This window comes from Lagopus leucura, unplaced genomic scaffold (genome assembly GCF_019238085.1).
Source record: "Lagopus leucura isolate 7727_CA_CO unplaced genomic scaffold, USGS_WTPT01 Super-Scaffold_100004, whole genome shotgun sequence".
Classification (NCBI taxonomy): domain Eukaryota; kingdom Metazoa; phylum Chordata; class Aves; order Galliformes; family Phasianidae; genus Lagopus; species Lagopus leucura.
The window spans coordinates 23564437-23581703 of NW_024962264.1; the positions used below are offsets into that span (position 1 = coordinate 23564437).

At 36.1% G+C, this 17267-nt stretch overlaps 2 protein-coding genes across 4 annotated transcripts in view; one reads left to right on the plus strand and one right to left on the minus strand.

Annotated features, from left to right (window-relative positions):
- FBXO8 (F-box protein 8) overlaps window positions 1-1985 on the minus strand; it is an 18147-nt gene extending 16162 nt beyond the window's left edge. For both annotated transcript variants that reach the window (XM_042871144.1, XM_042871143.1), the window contains exon 1: window positions 1819-1985. The gene's annotated coding sequence lies outside the window, so the exon portion shown is untranslated. The remainder of the gene's footprint in view (window positions 1-1818) is intronic.
- On the plus strand, window positions 1816-13510 carry CEP44 (centrosomal protein 44). Of its 2 annotated transcripts, none has more exons than XM_042871141.1 (11): window positions 1816-2121; window positions 3580-3720; window positions 4327-4474; window positions 5046-5192; window positions 6044-6151; window positions 7578-7742; window positions 8118-8327; window positions 10483-10552; window positions 12152-12279; window positions 12540-12577; window positions 13201-13510. In XM_042871141.1, the coding sequence occupies exons 2-11, from the start codon at window positions 3632-3634 to the stop codon at window positions 13322-13324; spliced, it is 1227 nt and encodes a 408-aa protein (XP_042727075.1). In that variant the 5' UTR covers window positions 1816-2121; window positions 3580-3631; the 3' UTR covers window positions 13325-13510. The 2 variants fall into 2 exon arrangements, with proteins under 2 accessions (XP_042727075.1, XP_042727076.1); XM_042871142.1 differs by having other exon boundaries at window positions 1820-2121; window positions 13361-13510.
- The last annotated feature ends 3757 nt before the right edge of the window (window positions 13511-17267 follow it).

A 17267-nucleotide genomic window follows, 5' to 3' on the forward strand; every position in this document is an offset into this window, starting at 1 on the left:
CATATTGCGACAAATTTCATAACACACCAGGATGGCAACACAGAGAGAACAACAGCATTATCAGAAACAGATCATCAAAAGGCTGCACCCAGGGAATTATCAAGTGAACTTTATTCCATTAGGTAAGGATCTGGCAATTTTATAATAGCTTTCAAGCTTCTTCAGTCAGATTATCTTTCTATTCTGAAGGCCACGCTTATAAATGGGGTCATAGTTGCAAAGGACCAAATTTTCCTAGCCCTAAATCAAATATCCAAATTTCATTTGCTAGCTTGATGTTTTTATTGCAATACCTAGCTAGTAGTTCCTGTTTACAAACTACATTCTATTGAGCAATACCAAGCTAACAAGAATACCAGTGTTTGTTGCCGGTGCTCACAGGGTTCATCTTGCCACAGAATGCTAATTGTGACACATCATTTACAGCCCAGTCACTAATAGATTACTTAACGTTATGGTTCCAGGACAAAAAAAAAAAAAAAAAAAAAGAACAATCAAAACCAAGCCAACAGTGCTATGGTATCCAAGAAATTAAGACTTCTTACAGAGTTCTCACATACTTTTGCAGAAAGTATCAGTAGAGAAATCTCTTAGAAAAACTTCTTAAAATAAAACATTGATTTTAAATGCATATTTCTATTTTAAGCACCAACTGAATGAGTTTTGGGGATGACAAAAAGCAAGACTCGATTCAAGCTGACTGCTGGGAACATAGTGTGTGGCTGCTCAGCAGCAGACATGCTGTTTATAGAGCCAACCTTCTTTACCCTGTCAAGCAAATGCTTTCAGCTTTCCAGTAATGCAGGATAACGCTTTGAGATTTCACTCACAGAACAGAGAGAGTCAGTGCATCACGTTTTCACTCAGAGGGGGTGACACACTGGAACAGGTTGCCCAAGGCGGTTGTGAAGGCCCCATCTCTGGACCCATTCAAGGCCAGGCTGGATGTGGCTCTGGGCAGACTGTCTGGCAACCCTGCACGTAGCAGGGGGGTTGAAACTGATCACTGTGGTTCTTTTCAACACAGGCCAGTCTATCATCATATGGCTCTAAGAGTAAGGATGTCCAAAAATATAATTTTGTAATATTGTGAGCATCCATTTTCAGGCCCAAGATTCAGGAAGCCACTCAAATGTATGTTTCCAAACTTGTGATTGATGTAACTTCAGCCAGTACCCGCAACCTTCCAATCGCTTGGTTGTCACAACTCTCACAGGAAGAAGTGACACTAAGCTTTTTTGCTGACTGCTTATCTCCCCTGGCACTGCCTGGCCTATCCCAGAACCATGTCTGCTTCTTGTTGCTGTGTTCCAGAATAAATCCTTTTTGCAGTGGAGCCCACGACAGAAAACTACAAGCTAAATGCCATCTCTGTTAGGACAAAGATGCAGTGGCTCTGGTAGCCCCGTCACCAACAAAGCACACGCGGATGCTCCACGCGAGGCCTTTGCATTGCACCGAGCCCTGCGGTGCAGTGGAGTCCATCTCCGCGTTTCGGGCTTCTTCTTTCCCCGCAGCCGCCCTCCGCGCGGCGGCCTGCCGGCGCCCTGGCTGTGAGCGGCACAGCCGCCCCCAGGTAACGAGCACGTTCGCTCCACAGGCCGCACCGGCCCCGCTCACGGCAGGACAGTCCCCGAGTCGGTCTGCGCCGAGGGAGGCGGCGACCCCGGCCCCTCGCAACACCACCGGGTGGTACTGCCCCCGAGTGCCATTGGCCCGCACCGGCCAGGCCCGGCCTCTGATTGGCCGCGTCGCCCGTCCATCATCCCCCGGCCGCTTGCTCGCCGACGGAGCCCAGTCGCGGGAGCCCTCCCGTACCTGTGCGAGCTCGGGTCCAACCGCCGCCGCGACGAGCTTGTTGCGGGTCGGTGCGTGAGCCTCACCGGACAGAGAGGGGCTAGGCGGCCCTAGCGGTGGGAAGAGGCGGTGAGACCCCTCCGGCGCGCAGGGAGCCGCCGCCGCCGTGCCTCCTGCCAGGCGGGTTTGACGTTCACTGTTGTTGCTGGAAGTGGCGTCACCGGGGAGGGACGCGCTGGAAGCGGAAGCGGCCGTTGTGCCGCGCGGCGGCAGATTCGGGTGTCTGGAGCAGGCGAGCGGCTCCGGCCGCGGAAAGCGTCGGGGGTGAGTGCCGGCCCCTCTGTAGGGCTTTCCTAGCCTAGAGCAGGTGGACGCTTCTGGCCAACTTGGTGTCATCTGCAAACTTACTGAGGGTGCACTCAGTGCCCTCATCCCAGTCACCGATAAGGGTATTAGATGGGACAGGCCCCGATACAGTCCCTAGGGAACGCCACTCCAGGCTGAATGCCAGCTGGATTTAATCCCATTCACCAACACTCTCTGGGCCCAAACCTCCAGCCAGGCCTTAACACAGCAAATTCTACAGTTTACAATTGTGGCAGTTGATCAGAAGCAGATCTCAAGGATGTGAGAAATGCCTTGAAGAAACATTATTTCCATAACTCTGAATATTGTGTCTAACGCGTTTTTGTTGGTGCTCTTGTTTGTTTGTTTTTTTTTTGCACCCCTTCTGTCAAGTGTTTCAAAGTTGCTGAGCTGGGCAGTTTGCTAATAGACTTTCTCAGAGTCTAGCTAGGATGTAGGCTGTTTGTTGTGAGTTGTAATTTGGGGGCTGGGCTGTTATCGAGTCTATGCTTTTAAAGTTCTGTGTTGGAGAAGACCTGACATCGTTTGCTTACAAACACGTGCTTGCAAGGTACAGTAAACAGTGCTCATAGAGTGTCTGTGAATATGATGTATTTTTGAAGGAGTATCAGCTTTATGCTTTTCTTTTTACTTAGTTCCCCAATGACTTTTTTTTTTTTTTTTTTTTTTTTTTTTTTTTAAATTTGTTTTTTTCCACGGGGGAATTTATTAAAAAATTTGAACAGAAAAAAAAAATAAAAGTAAAAGATTCCTGTGCTTCTTTATGCCTCTGACAAAGCTGATTTGGATGTTGATGATAAAATGCATTATTGATTTTTTTTCCGTTGCCTTTTCTTCTTTTTTTCTTTCTTGCAGGACAGCTCTGCAAAGAAAGGGGCACCATTTTGTAGTTTACATTATGTCACTAAATGAGTCTCCTGTGAATGATCAATTAAAAAGCAGATTTTTGACTTGTGTGTTACGATGCAGAGGTTAAAACTGGACCTTTTGGCTATAGTGCCAATAATCTTAGACCTACCTTAAAGTACATAGGCTGCCTAGTTTGTTGCACCACTTCTGCTTGAACAATTTTAACTGGATTTAGTGGACTGTTTAATGGAGAAGCATTGTCTCCTTTGAAATATCAAACAAGCTTATTCAATCCTTTCTGTTTGGTTTAGCAGCCCTAAATTCTTTATTTGCATTCACATCCCTATCTTTAAAGGTCTTTGATAGTTGATGGGATTAGGCATTTCTACTCAGTCCTTATATGGATGGTATGAGGGAAATAACTGGTATTAATTAGTATTGAGCCCCAACTCTTTGCTGTTTTGTTAAGTCAGAAATAGTCACCTCTAGAAAAGAGAAATTTCAGTGATAATGATATATATTGTAATTTTAATGTGCTTTTTTTTTTTTTTTTTTTTTTTTTAACAGACAGTATTATAATATAATTACCTCGTAATCTGAAAGAGCAGTGTTTGGAAGAATGACAACGGGAGACCTAAAAGGAAGTTTAAGAAAAATAGAACAAGGACTTCGCATGTTAAATTATCCAAGAGATGTGGATTATACAGTGTAAGAAAAAGTGTTAATAAATTTATGCTAATACAGGATGACAGCAAGATACTGGCTTTGCATCCAGTGATGAGTAAGCAGAGAGGGTATGACTGTGTGAAGTTGGGATTTGATACACTTGGAATGGAAAGTGAAATAATGCAGTTTTGCTAGTCTGAGCAGTTTTTCCCCACCCTTGTTTAATCTCTCTTTGTTTCTTTTTGTGAGTGCTGACAACGCTTTCTTCAGGAATTTTCATCTTGTAAAGATGGTAGAACAAAATGTTTAACAGTGAGCTTTTGGGCTTCAGACCTGACCGTGTTGGGATCATGTCGGGGGGGGGGGGGGGGTGTCACAAAAAGCATTGTTTCAGGCATTTTACAGATGACAGTAAAGACTGTTGAATGAGATATGCATGGAAAGGTGCTTGCAATCAAGGGAACCAGAGAAAAAACTTAAAAATGAAGGGGTAACAATATAATTGTAGGTGTAACATGCTTGCTATATCGAGGATATGTAATTTGAGTGTAACACGTATGCTATATTAACATTTCAAGTTAAATGTTTGCAATTGTGCAAAGTCTTTTATTCCCTTTTGCTATGTTAAGTACTTTTGTTTCTCAATAGGTTAGTGAAGGGTGATCCAGCTGCATTTTTACCCATAATTAGCTATTCCTTTACATCGTTCTCAACTTACGTAGCAGAACTTCTGGTGAAATGTGATGTGGAACTTACAGCAAAGAGTGACTTGCGCTTTATTGAAGCTATTTATAAGGTATCTGTCTTCATGTTCTTTAAAAAAGAGGCACAATTTTGTGTATGACCTCATAAAAATGCCTAATGAGAGTGAGCATTTTTGGCTGTGAATAAGAACTGTAATTTGGTTAACATTTAGCATCAGTAGTAACTAAGGATGTGCAAAGTATTTGGCTTCCTTGTTTTCAGGAAAATCTAAAGGAATTTCAATTTTTAGAACAGTCACAGAGTCAGTAATGTATCTGCATTATGTATTAGGAGTGAGGAGTACTGAAATATTTGTTGAACTAGTTATGCAGTCAGAAGTAGACACAGAGAAATCATAACCAGCAGAAGAAAAAAGTCAAAGTAACTTTCAATAATTATGATGGAAAAACAACTAATAAATTAATTTGACGTGATATTTTAAAATAAAATTATGTTTAACAGTTTATAAATTAGAATCAAATCAAGTGCCTTGAGCTGAATAAGTGCAGAATAAAAGAAAGACTGCAGAAGAATAAGAACCTGAGGGTGTTATTTCTACAATAGGTTTTTTAAAATGATTTTCAAAGCAAACTTTTTTTTTTTTTTTTTTTTTTTTTTTTCAGCTTCTCCGAGATCAATTTCACTATAAACCAATCCTAACAAAAGAGCAGTTTCTTCAGTTTGGTTTTGCAGAAAGAAAAATGCAGATTGTTTGTGACATTATCAACTGCGTGGTGAAAAAACATAAGGAATTAAGTAACCTGAATAAGGTACTGATCAAATAGTAAATTCATTGTGAGGGATGCTATTTTTGATGTAGTTTTGGTCCTTGAGGTAGAAGGTGAAGATCAGATTATTTTTGTCAAAATAGGGGGAAAATTAGTATAAATTTTCTTTCGGAGATTCTTGAATGCTGTTGAGTATATATGTGACATGAGCTGCCAGTGTACTGTCATATAAACAGAATAATTTTACTGAAACAAAGATCAGTTAAATACTTGCTATCTTTATGGGTAAGTGGACTTTTCTGGTTCTTAATGCAGTGAGTGTTTATGTAACTCAGACATTACAGGTAGATATAAAAACAAAATCCTCTGCAATATTAAAGTTCTGGGAACATTTAATTTAAATATGATAAATAATACAAAGTTGTATTTATGTTTTGTTAGTATACGTCTTAAATCTGATTATTTTTATTAATCACATTTGATGGTACTTGAATAAAAGATTGTCTTCGTATTATATTTCAGTTGAGTCTAAAAAATCTTGATAACTTCTCTTTGCTTTATTTCTAATTGTACATCTGAAAGTGACGTACTTTCATCCTCTTTGACATTCAACCTTGCAAGTTCAGTATTTGTGATCAATTTTCATACAACGTTGTGTAGGTGTTAAGAATATGTGTGTGGTATTCACTTTGAGATCTGTTTTCTCTGTTAATTTGGGATATAATTTAAATACATATTTATACATACATACTGCATTTCAGAGATCTAAATGCCTTTGCATGTGTGTTATGCAATTTTCTTGCTTGCCAATAGTGGTTAGACATAGTGTCTTCCTTTCCCTCCCAGAAAAATGTATTAGAATGAGGTTTTTTTTCCTCCTCTTTATTCTGAAGGTTAAATCCCAAGCAAGAAAGAAATTCAGACCTTCAAAACGTGAAATATGGTCAAACTGTGGTGATGTTCTTGTTGATCTCAGTGGCAGCACTCTGAATTCCAAACAGGTATGAAATAGTTCTTATGTTGTGTGTCTAAAAGTTAGTCTCACTTGTAGCAAATCAGGCTCTTCCTGGAATATGTGCTTTTGTGTAGGTTTTAACATTTGATCATGCTTGATATGTTTTTCAAAATGCGGTTGATGGAAATAATGGCTACTACAGGAACTATTACTTCTTTTTTACTGAGTAGTTGATTGAGTCTTGGTGGTAATGATCTAGTACTGTTATCTGTTGACTTATACAAAAGAAAAATGAGGGGCAGTAATTGAAATGAAGATATAATTGGAAAAATATTATATTTTTTGAGACAGAATTGTATCTGACCTGACATTATGCTGTTTTGGAAGCTACATTTAAAATACTTATTGGTTTTTTGCTGGAATCTGTTCAGCAAAGATTTCTTAATGTATCATTCCTTTTGGCTTCAGTTTCTGAGCATAATATTTGAGCTGATACATTATGTTTATCTTGTGCTGTGGAGGAAACAGTATTCCTGGTTAAAGTAAAATCCTGCAAAACTTTCTTTAGGACTGAGCTCAATAAAGGTACATGATTTCTATTTAGAATAAAAATATTGCCCTTAGCAGTGAGGAAAACTTCACAAAGAAAGCACTTGAAATCACTGTTCATCAACCATGAACTGCCAGATTAGTGGAATTAAATGGGACTGTATGTGAGTGTATTAAGAATTCCCTTGAAGAGAAGAATTTCAGTGTCACTTTAAAACACGCAATGTCTTAACACTTGCAGGTTACTACTACACAAAACTACTAATTGTGGGTTCTTAATCATTAGATAACATATATTGCTTTGTGAGATGTAGCGATGATAAGACTTGCTCCACCTGCAAAGAAGGGCATAACTTGTCTTTTGTTCTCTCTGAGGGAAATATTCAAAGAAAGGGGAAATGTTGGTAACATGAAGTACTTTAGAAGTAGTGAAGGAAAATAGATTTCCAAATTTCCCCATTAAGCTCATTTTTTTTCTGAAAGGTTGAGTGGTAACTTCATTGTTGGATCGATCCATGTGTATGTTATCACATAGGAAACTAGAGAGTTCTAATCCACAATTTCAAATTTCACAACCCTAGACAATGTTCTTGTTTGTTTGTTCGTTTTTTAACAGCAGGAAAGGCCATTGATGGTTTCAGCACTGTGTATAGATGGGAACCAGTATACTCAGTAAACATAGTAATTTGTGTGCATATTTGTTTTACAGTTCTTCCATGTCTATATGGCTTACTTTTTTAATTAAACTGCTTTTTGTGGGTTTCTGTGTTTTGCAGCCAGTTGTGGTAAAACTTTTTTATTTTAGTTTAACAGTTAAATGCTAGAATGATAGATATTTTGTGTCAGTTATCTGCCTGATGCATGTGAATATTCTTGTACTGAGAAATATCACGGGTTTTTATTTATTTGTTTTTATTTTTAAGCATGCTCAAAAGGTGCCTCTTGTAGAACGACACTCAGGAGATGAAGTTAGGGATGACCTTCCTCTTGCACCTATTAATCCAACACCTCTTAATCCACCATCTCTTCCAGAAGAGGGAGGTAATGAAGGAGAGTTGTACTTAGATGATGATGTTGTGGAAGAACAAGTAAGAATATTTAAGTTTTCCACATGCATTCCTAACTTTTTTTTTTTTTTTTTTCCACAGGACCTTTCTTAAGGGAAGAGATTTTAAAATAATAGTTGGATTCTCTTTAAATGTAACTAGTAGATATATATATTCAGTGGTTAAAAATGTCAAATTGTGTTGACCTTTCAAGTGCCAGGTCTACTAACAGTTTCTGTAAAAGCTTGGTTCAATGAATAATTAGTTTATAGTAATTCTGAAATATAATTCTCTAATGTAACATAATGTAATGTAGCATAAACTTAAATTGAGGAAAACTGCATTTAATTTTGTTGATCAAAGGATGAATTATATCTATGCCAGAATTAGAAAATGCGTTTTTATCCATGTTTTCAGGTCATAGAGGACAATTCTCAGATGGAGTTTCTAAGGAGTCAACTTGCTGATTGCCAGGAAAAGCTTCATAAGCTGGACTGGATGGAAGATAAATTACGTGTTTTGGAAGAGAAACTGAAAGGGAAGGTGATTATAGATGAGAAGGACTGGAATAATTTGTTGAGCAGAGTTTTGCTTCTTGAAACAGAACTGTTGCTGCAGTCCAAAAAGGTATCACACACATCAATTTTATTTCTATAGTAAAAGCAGATATCAGAATAATATTTGTAGTGTTTCAGTATAGTGGGTTTTTTTTGTTTGTTTGTTTAGAACAATTTTTTTAGTGTTTCCCAGTTATTACTAGGTGACAGGACTGTTGCCAAACACAGTGCACTCAGCTTGCTTCTGTTTCTCCTACGTCTTGATGTATGTCTTTCACCATTCTTAATGGGAGAGTCCGAACGCCAGTGTTGTTTGAGGATTTTTTTTTCAACGTAATTGCTACGTTCTGTTGCTTCCTGATATTTTGTAGCAAACTTCTCCTTTGGAAACTTTCCAGCAGGTGTAGCTCAGTATATTTTCGAAAGTAATGACTGTGTGATTTTATATGACAGTGAGCTCATTGAGATAACTTCCACAGACTTAAAATTGTGCTGTCTTTGAAAGCTTACCATATGTGAAGTGGAGAATTTCCTTGTGATGGGGGCACATTTAAGGCTCCTTTGCCCACGCAATTTTGGATTTCTCATTCTGGGCTGCAAATGTTGTTTCAGTAGTCTGGAGTGGTACTTTTGCCACTGATACAGCCAAACTTCCTTTTTAGTTGTCCAGACTGATCTTTAATCAGATTCTTTTGTTCCCTTTGTGAGATATAATGAAGTCTTAATCTTTCAGTAATTATATATGTGATGTGTGATTATGATTCAAATGAAGCTTTTTTTAAAAAAAAAAATTCCATCTATGTTTGGTTTATTATTACTTTGGTAACATTTATTGAAGTAGTTCAGAGGTCTGGAATAGTATGGAATATTCACTGTGAATATATTTGACGCTGGTGTCATTCAAAAATTTACTGGAAATGAGTTTATTTCTGCAGTACCTGTTAGTACCTGTTACTGTTAGTAGTTGTCGCAGAAAGAAGTTTGAATTTAGTTTGTGCCTGGCATTGTTAGCACTTCTTTCAAAGCAAAGGAAGCTGGGTTTTAGAAAGAGTCTTTAAAAGTAATTTTATTATTATTATTATTATTATTATTTTTGCAATAGACTTCTGAAAACCGCAAGGAAATAATTGTTTGGGCCAGAGAATTGCTGCTGGTTTGTTTTTTTTCCATCCGAGTTGCTCTTCATACAAACAGAAGCAACTTAGAGTTACTCCTTTCTTCAGGATTTTTCAGGGACTGTCTGGTGTCTAGCCAGCATAGCAGGAGCACTGGTTTGCAGTGCTGCCACAAAGTAGCAGCAGTGCGTTTAGCTCAAGGAAAATCTGAGAGACTACCAAGACTACCAAATCCCTCTCAATGAGACAAGTTGGGCAATAGCACTCAGTGCAGTTATCTTCCCCCCCCTTCCTCCCCCCTCACCTCCTTTCTCTTAGAGAAACACTCACAAATGCAGTCTTTCTTAGCTTTTTCACTCACAGCACCTACTATTTCTCCCTTATCTACTTACTTGGATATAATCCCCTCTTAAGTGATACAGTCACATATTCCAGTATATGAATTACTGTACTTTACTGAAGGGTAAGATTTCAAACGTAATAACAGTTTGTTGGTTAATAAAGGCTGGATATTGCTCAAGGCTTTTTTTTTTTTTTTTTTTTTTTTTTTAACTTTGAGGTCAGGAAATTGCATACATACATTTCTTAGTGGAACATCAGTTTTGTTGTTTATGAACAGCCTTTTTGAAGCTAGGTTGAATGAAACTGAGAACTTTTCTAGAAACATCCCTCTCATTTAGGAGTCTGAAAAACTAGCCTTAGCTAGGCTTGACCTCTAAACATTTAAGTGGAATTAATTTCAGTTCATCTGTAGGCTAATTCTTAAGACTAAAATGCTACATTTCTGAATAATATCTGAGTTTGGAAGGTACACTTTATTAAGGTTAATTGCAGCCCAAAACAAGATGTAATTGTCAGCACAGGTCAAGAATATTATGGCTGTTCATTGTGCTCATACCAAAGTTTCAGAAACTGTATTTGGACCTGCTTTTGACACACAATCTTAATAAAGCCTCCATGGAATGCATAGTCCTGTGAAAACACGTGTGCAATGCTGACATAACTGGATTGTTGTAGAACAAGTATTCATGTTTAGTACTTAAGTATTCATTTGTTCAGTTAGAAGATGTTTTTTATATATGACTAAAATGCAGTAAACTTGTATTTCAGAGAGACTTATCTGCAGAGTTCAACAGTGTAAGTCAAGATGATACTTCCAGTATAATTCCAGTCTCTCCTGGTGAGTGTTAATGACTTCTTTAATTAAAGTCATATGCTAAGTGCTTCTTGCTGACTTGATTAAAACAGTCTTCTTAAGTGGACAATCTATTGCAGTTCTAATTTAAATACATGCTTTAGATAAGAAATGAACCTAATAGCAATTTCATATTAGTAAATACAGACACTAAATAAATTACAGAAATATTTTTTTTAAGCTTTAATGGATATACATAGCATGGTAATTAATTTACAAATGACACTTGACCAAAAGTCTCAGATGCTAACTTAATTAAGGTGCACAACATACATTTGTGGCCACAGTTTACTGTATTTAAAATACTGGCACATTTACATTGCTTACTTTTATAATGGGACTTGGGGAAAATTGAGGCAAAAACAAGTTCATAATTTGTGCTGAACATTCTCTGTAGTTTTTCCCTCTTGAAACAGCAGCTATCCAACTAGCCTTTTTGCTGAGCTTTCTTATTTTGAAGAGCACAACAAAATCTTTCTTCAGTTTCCAGATGAAGTTTGGTAATATACCAGACATAAATGAAACAGCCTTAAGTGGGAAAGAAAAAATTTCCCAGCTGCCTTAGTAACTTTTTTTTTTCCCCTCAATGGTAGCTGCTTATCCCTTATGTTTCATCACTTATTAATATGACTTGTCTGGATGATGGCAGTTATTATTCCTACCACTATTAGTAAGGAGGATATTCTCATTTATTAGACCTTTTGATCCAATGTTGCGGTGTTGCATAGGAATTAGACAGGAAGTGAAGAACCTACTTCTTTTATCTGAGTAATCCAGATTCCACATAAGTTAGGAAGGCCATTTCTTGATTATGTCAAAGGTTTATTTTTATTTTAAAGTCTTAGAAATTGGATCTTTATACAGACCTTAAAAAGCTTGCCATGTTTACTTTCCTTTGTATGTTCAATGATACTTTACTGACATTTGAGGACTTCATACTCAGGAGATAGGATGATGGTCTTTTATAGAGAATTTTCATGTTTTCTTTCTTCTAGAATTCTTTTGACTTCATTATTCTGGTTTGTGTGATCCAAGTCACTGTAAACTTAATGATTATGCAGCCAGGTTTAATTGTATGTTTAAGGCTATACAGTACTGAAAATGTTGGTGTTTCGTGGGTTTCTTTTGTATTTTTTGTTGTTTCACTCTTCAAGAATCACTGCTGTTCTGGAGGAACACTTTTAAATTTAAACTGATTAGAAATAATGTATTTGAATTACAAAATAGCTTAGCTGAACATGTTCCAAAGGCGTAATCTGAAGATGCTTATATTATTTAAAATAAGGTCACAACACTTTTTTTTATGTACTAAACTATTTCTTTTCCTTGAAAAAATTGTAAAAGATATAAGTGATCTTTTTTGGATTTGTCTTGTTTGTGTAATACCTAATATACTTCATTTTTTCTTGTCTTAAGGAATGAGGAAACTATTTCAGAACTTCACAAGTAGTTTGTTTTTTTTCCTTTCTAAACAATGCATTGTCTTTTGTTTTTACATATGGTAAATCAAGCTATTTGATAGTTGTCCTTGTAATGAAAGAGGAAAAAGGCAAAGATCATATAAAAATGAGCCTTTCTCTGTAGATGCAGAAAAGAAGGAGGAGATGATGGAGTGTCCTCGTCGGTCATCTGGATACAGTTCATCATTATCCACAGTCTCATCTCCCAATGCCATGATAATTAATTCTCATTATCTGACAGAGATTTCAAAGGTAATTAAAACTGGCAAATGGTTCATTGATTTCCTTTCTGATGTTAAGAGGACAAGTAAGCATTAATATCAGTTGTATATGCTACTGGTGGAAAAACAAGGAAACTATGCAAAGCTGTTCTAGATCTGTCTCTTAAAAAATCCTTTTGCTATGTAAACTGTGCTTAAAGTTGCATTCTCTATGAATTTTTCAGATTGAAAGTCCATCTGAAGAATGTGAGCTTTGAAGAGTTCACTAAACTTGTTGCTTTTAAATTGCAGGAGACAACAAGACAAAGAATGGAAAGGATAAGTAAAATGTAAGTTATGGGAGAGGGCAGCAGGAATTCATTTCCCAGGAGAGGATTGTACTGGACTAAGACTTATAGAGAATGTACATGTGTTCCAAACCTCAAAGGTCTCTGCATCAGGTGTGGCATTTCCTTATGACTCCGCTGGATAATAAATCCACCTACAGTTCTGTATTTGTGGGATGAGTCATTGTTTTGATTTCTAAAAAGCAACAGAAGCATTCTTAATAGTATCAGCTGAAGATCAAAGGGTGTTTAGAATTCAGTTGACAAGGAATAGCAATGTTATTTATAAGAGTTCCCCCTAGGATGAGCAACTTTTCTTCCTGAAAAGTAGCTAATAAGTTTTAGCTCTGCTGTTTTATTATTAAAGAAAAAGAAAAACCAATTTCAGCCTAAGCATTACATTAAGGTGTGTTTAATGATATTACTGAGAATTGTAAGTAATTTTTTTTGTAAGAAATTCTTACATTACAATTGATTATTGCTAAGGAAACAGCAATGCATTTAATTCCTATTCTATGAATGCCTGTCCTGAGTAAATTGCTGCCTTCTTTTGTGATTTAATCTTCTCTACTTTTGTGTGGGTTACTTCTTTCTGTGTGTACTTGAGGCTTTTTGATATTTGATAGACATTTTGTGTGCAAACCAATTGCAGAGGAAGAGGGGCATGAGAGATACGTAGTTTATTGCTGGATATTAGTATTGTGGATCCATTTGAAGGTAAATAATTATTTGCCTTTTTGTGTATTTTAATAAGTATTTGTGACTCTGTAAACAATTTATTTTCAGCATTGAAGAAACCTCAGAATTGTTGAAAACCTCAAGTAACACCTCTGAAAAGGCCTGAAAGAGCGGCTCTTCAGGCCTGTTCCCTGTAGATGTATGGATATAAAAAGTAATATGTATGTTTGTACAACATTAAATTTTTAATATTTCAAATTTGTAATGTTCACTGTTTTTTATATTCTTTGAGTAAATGTCTTTGAATGCATCTGTGTACTTATGATCTTTTTTTTTTTTTTAAATTTACCTCACTGACTTTAACTTTGTAAAACTGTTGAAATAGCTTCTCCCTCTTTCGTTTTGTAGAACAAAGTCATCACAGCAGTGCATTTTTGTGTTGACATTTGTTAGCAGTGTGCTAAGTAGTGTGTTTTTTAAAGCATGGGCTCGAGGACTATGGTTTACATCCTGTTGGAAACACTCCAGTTGGTACTTACATATTGTACCCAAGAGGCTTTATTACATACTATCTTGCTATTTGTGCTGTTGAGTAAGTTTTAATGAAAGCACACTTTTAAATACATACCTTTTTTAATATAAATTTTTGTATGCACCTAGAGAGCACCAATGCATTATGGCTTCCATTAACACAAACAAAGTGTGAGTCAGTTTGATCTTAAACATTAAAATGTGTGAGTAAGTCCACAGACTACAAGAGATGTGTTGAGTGTTTTAGTACTCTTACCCAACACGTTTTAAGACTAGCAGCACAGATGGAGACCATCCAGTATACAAAGATGCACAAGACTTTTATGGTTTGAAGCTGCATTAAAATTTCTCTTTAGCAATGTAAGATGCAAGACTTTCATAAACATATAATCAAACAAAAATATGTTGAGTGTGACAAGATTTATTTCCCTTTGTAAATTAGTGGCCTATCATATCAGTATTTCTTTGTGCTATAATGCCGTCTTTACATAAAAGATTTTGGGAGTTTGATTCATAAAATCAGTGTTTTGTTTTGTTGTTTTTTTTTTTTATAACAGTTTGCAAATGAAGGAGAAAACCCAGCTGTTCCATGTTATGCTGTAGAAAGTAATTTGTATTTTAACAGTAATGATTTTTTTTTCTGTAATCATACAGAATTTCAATTTATTTTACATACAAACAAGTACATAGCTTGATCAAACGTGCTGTATAAACTTAATCAAGGATTTTTGGAATTTTTCATTAGAACTTTCCATTTTCAATATTTTTGTTTCCAGAAAATAAAAGAACTTAGAGAGTACGAAGGCATGAACTTGTTCTTTTTGCTTAAAAATAGATCTTGGAAATTACTTCATTAGTTTTACAATAATGTATATACTTTTTTCTAGATATAAGAAAACAACTTCCAAAATAGGACTGCAGCACCATCTTGTGGAAATCTTTATACAAAATAATAACCAAAGTAGGAAGAAATAAAGAGCATTCTATACAGTTAAAACCATTGCTTTAAACTAGCAATGATAAAATATTTTGAATTACCAACTCCTTTTTTAATGCTGCTTCTTTGCATTGGCTTGGAAGGGGGAGGGCAATTTAGTTAAAATAATTATTAATATTTAATCTTCATGGCGGGAACCTGGAGAGCAATGAATCTGTTTATGTTGGTATTGTGCTCAGTAGGGGAAATGCTGGTAAAATAAATAAATAAATAAATAAATGATAAAAGTGGTTCAAGTTGCAGGTATTAATCCTTTAACACGTGTGAGTGATGCGATGTTAGGAAGAGGTGTTTTTAGTCTGCAATTTAATATCATCTATATTCACTAATGCAAAATTGAGAATTCAGAGTAGTTCAACTATTTCCTATTCTAGTGCTTTTGTCTATATGATGTGATGCAACCTTTTGCTTCACCTGTTTCCAGGACAAAGCAAGGTCTCACTTCATTCAAAGTAAAGCCAAGTGTGTTACAATTAGGGCAGTGCAGCTGATTTTCTAAAGATATTTTCTGACACCTGCTTTTTTTTTTTTTTTTTTTTTAATGAAACTTGTTTTTTGAAGATTGTACCATATTCTGAGAAAGAAATATTTGCAATGCTTTCTAATTATCTACATGTTTGAATGATACTTTAAAAAAAAAAAAAAATCCATTTGTATCATTGCAAACAGCTAGAATGGCTCATACTTCACCAAAGTACTGCAGTGATAAGACTTGCATTTCAAGGAAGAAAATAGCAAAATTTTTTGAAAATTACTGCAATGCAACTTTAAGCATTGTTACAACAGTTTAAAAATAGACATTGTGTGTATTATCAGATGCAGTAGTCGGATCTTGCTGACAGGAAGTGTTGGGATCATTCCAAAACACAAATTAAATTCATCCAGACAGTATTGTTTACTATATTTTCCATCATGCCTAACTCTTTCTAATGACTTGGAAAAAATTCCTTTTGTTCAAGAGATATTATTCAAGATAAATGTTCTATGATTATAGCTCATCACTTGAAGCACTATTATTGTGTAAGCTTACAGAATTTAGATATTTAAAAATGTAGATTATTAATTTTAGATCCAAGAATTGTTTTGAGAATACCTCCTTAAACTTCAGTAGAGTAATTCCACCTTGTAATGCATGTGTAGATTCAGTTATATGTGGGATAATAAAGCGTGATATCATTTTAAGTAAAAGACTGAAATTCAGATTTGGTTCTACCTAAGAAAGGCTGAGTTCAGTTAAATACCAATATTTAAGTGTAGCAATACAGAATGTGTGTTTTCTTGAAATGAATTCCATTAAGATGAAAATCTCAGAATCTGCAGAACGAGACTGTGGGGAAAGAGGTTAGCTGTTTTTCCTTCACTCTCAATAGCGATTAGTAGGGCCCCCATCTTTGAATTATAATATAAAAAAATAATTTTGTCACTGCTTTTAGTCTGGTAATGTGGTGTGTTAAGAGTTTTGCATCTTCATTACAGTTTAAGAACAAATCTGAGAGATTCCTATTTTTTTCTGTTAAGAATACTTGCATTTCGGTGGGTTTTGTTTTTTGTTTTAATTTTAGCCGTACATTTCAGTGTGATTTAAGCCTAGGATGCATTTCTCATTTTAGTATGCATAAAAATAGAAATGTAAATACAGCAGACTTAGGTTTTGCTCAGTACTGATTTCTGGTCAAACATTACTGTATGTCTTAGTGCTGCTTTACCTCTTTCAGACATGGGAGGAAAAAAAAAACACAACTAAAACAAGCAAACAGATAAACAACACAAAACTTTCTATCCTTACTTAGATAATCCTGTGTTGCAGGTGAGGCTTTAGAGCAGTTGGAGGAAATTAAAACACCTGTGTCTTCAGAATTCCAAGCAATGAAAAGCAGTTATTAAGAACTACATGACATTTCTTTGCTTAGATATCGCACAACTCATTTCAAAGTGTAGTAAACAGTAATTTTGCATATGCAATTTAAGTGTAGCAGATGCTGTATTTTTTATTGCAAAATTATCATTTTCTTTAGACTGTATCCAGAGCAGATACTTGATGTGAAATCAGGAAGGCTTTAAATTATCTGGGAGAAAACTGCTTTAATTAACAACATTAAATAGTAGTGTGAAGCAATGGTGTTCCAGTGTAGAGTTCTCCTTTAGCCTTCCCATTATTGTAAAGGAAACTTCTTAAGCAGGAAAAAGAAATCGACTTCAGATGATCAGATTAGATTGAGGGCTATCAAAGGGGAATTGAGGAGCAGGAGTACAGATCATATTTTCCTCTATCCTTTCAGTGGCAGCAAGAAATACTGAGAGGAGCAGGAAAACCCGTATCCCAGCTGATAAATACATAGCTGAGAGACTGGTGCCATTGCAGGAATTTTGGCTTTTTCAGCTGGGGGGCAGTCTGATGTGTCTCATCTGTTTCAAAGAGGGAAACTGATCCTAGAGTAGGAGCTGGCAGGGCTTGTTGGGAGGGCTTTAAACTAGGTGTGAAGGGGA

Bases quoted from the DNA above. Each gene is read 5' to 3' on its own strand.
- CEP44 (XM_042871141.1), top strand. From the start codon at position 3,632: ATGACAACGGGAGACCTAAAAGGAAGTTTAAGAAAAATAGAACAAGGA. The intron at 4,475-5,045 runs GTATCTGTCTTC...TTTTTTTTTCAG, and splicing joins TTATTGAAGCTATTTATAAG to CTTCTCCGAGATCAATTTCA. The intron at 12,578-13,200 runs GTAAGTTATGGG...GATATTTGATAG, and splicing joins ATGGAAAGGATAAGTAAAAT to ACATTTTGTGTGCAAACCAA.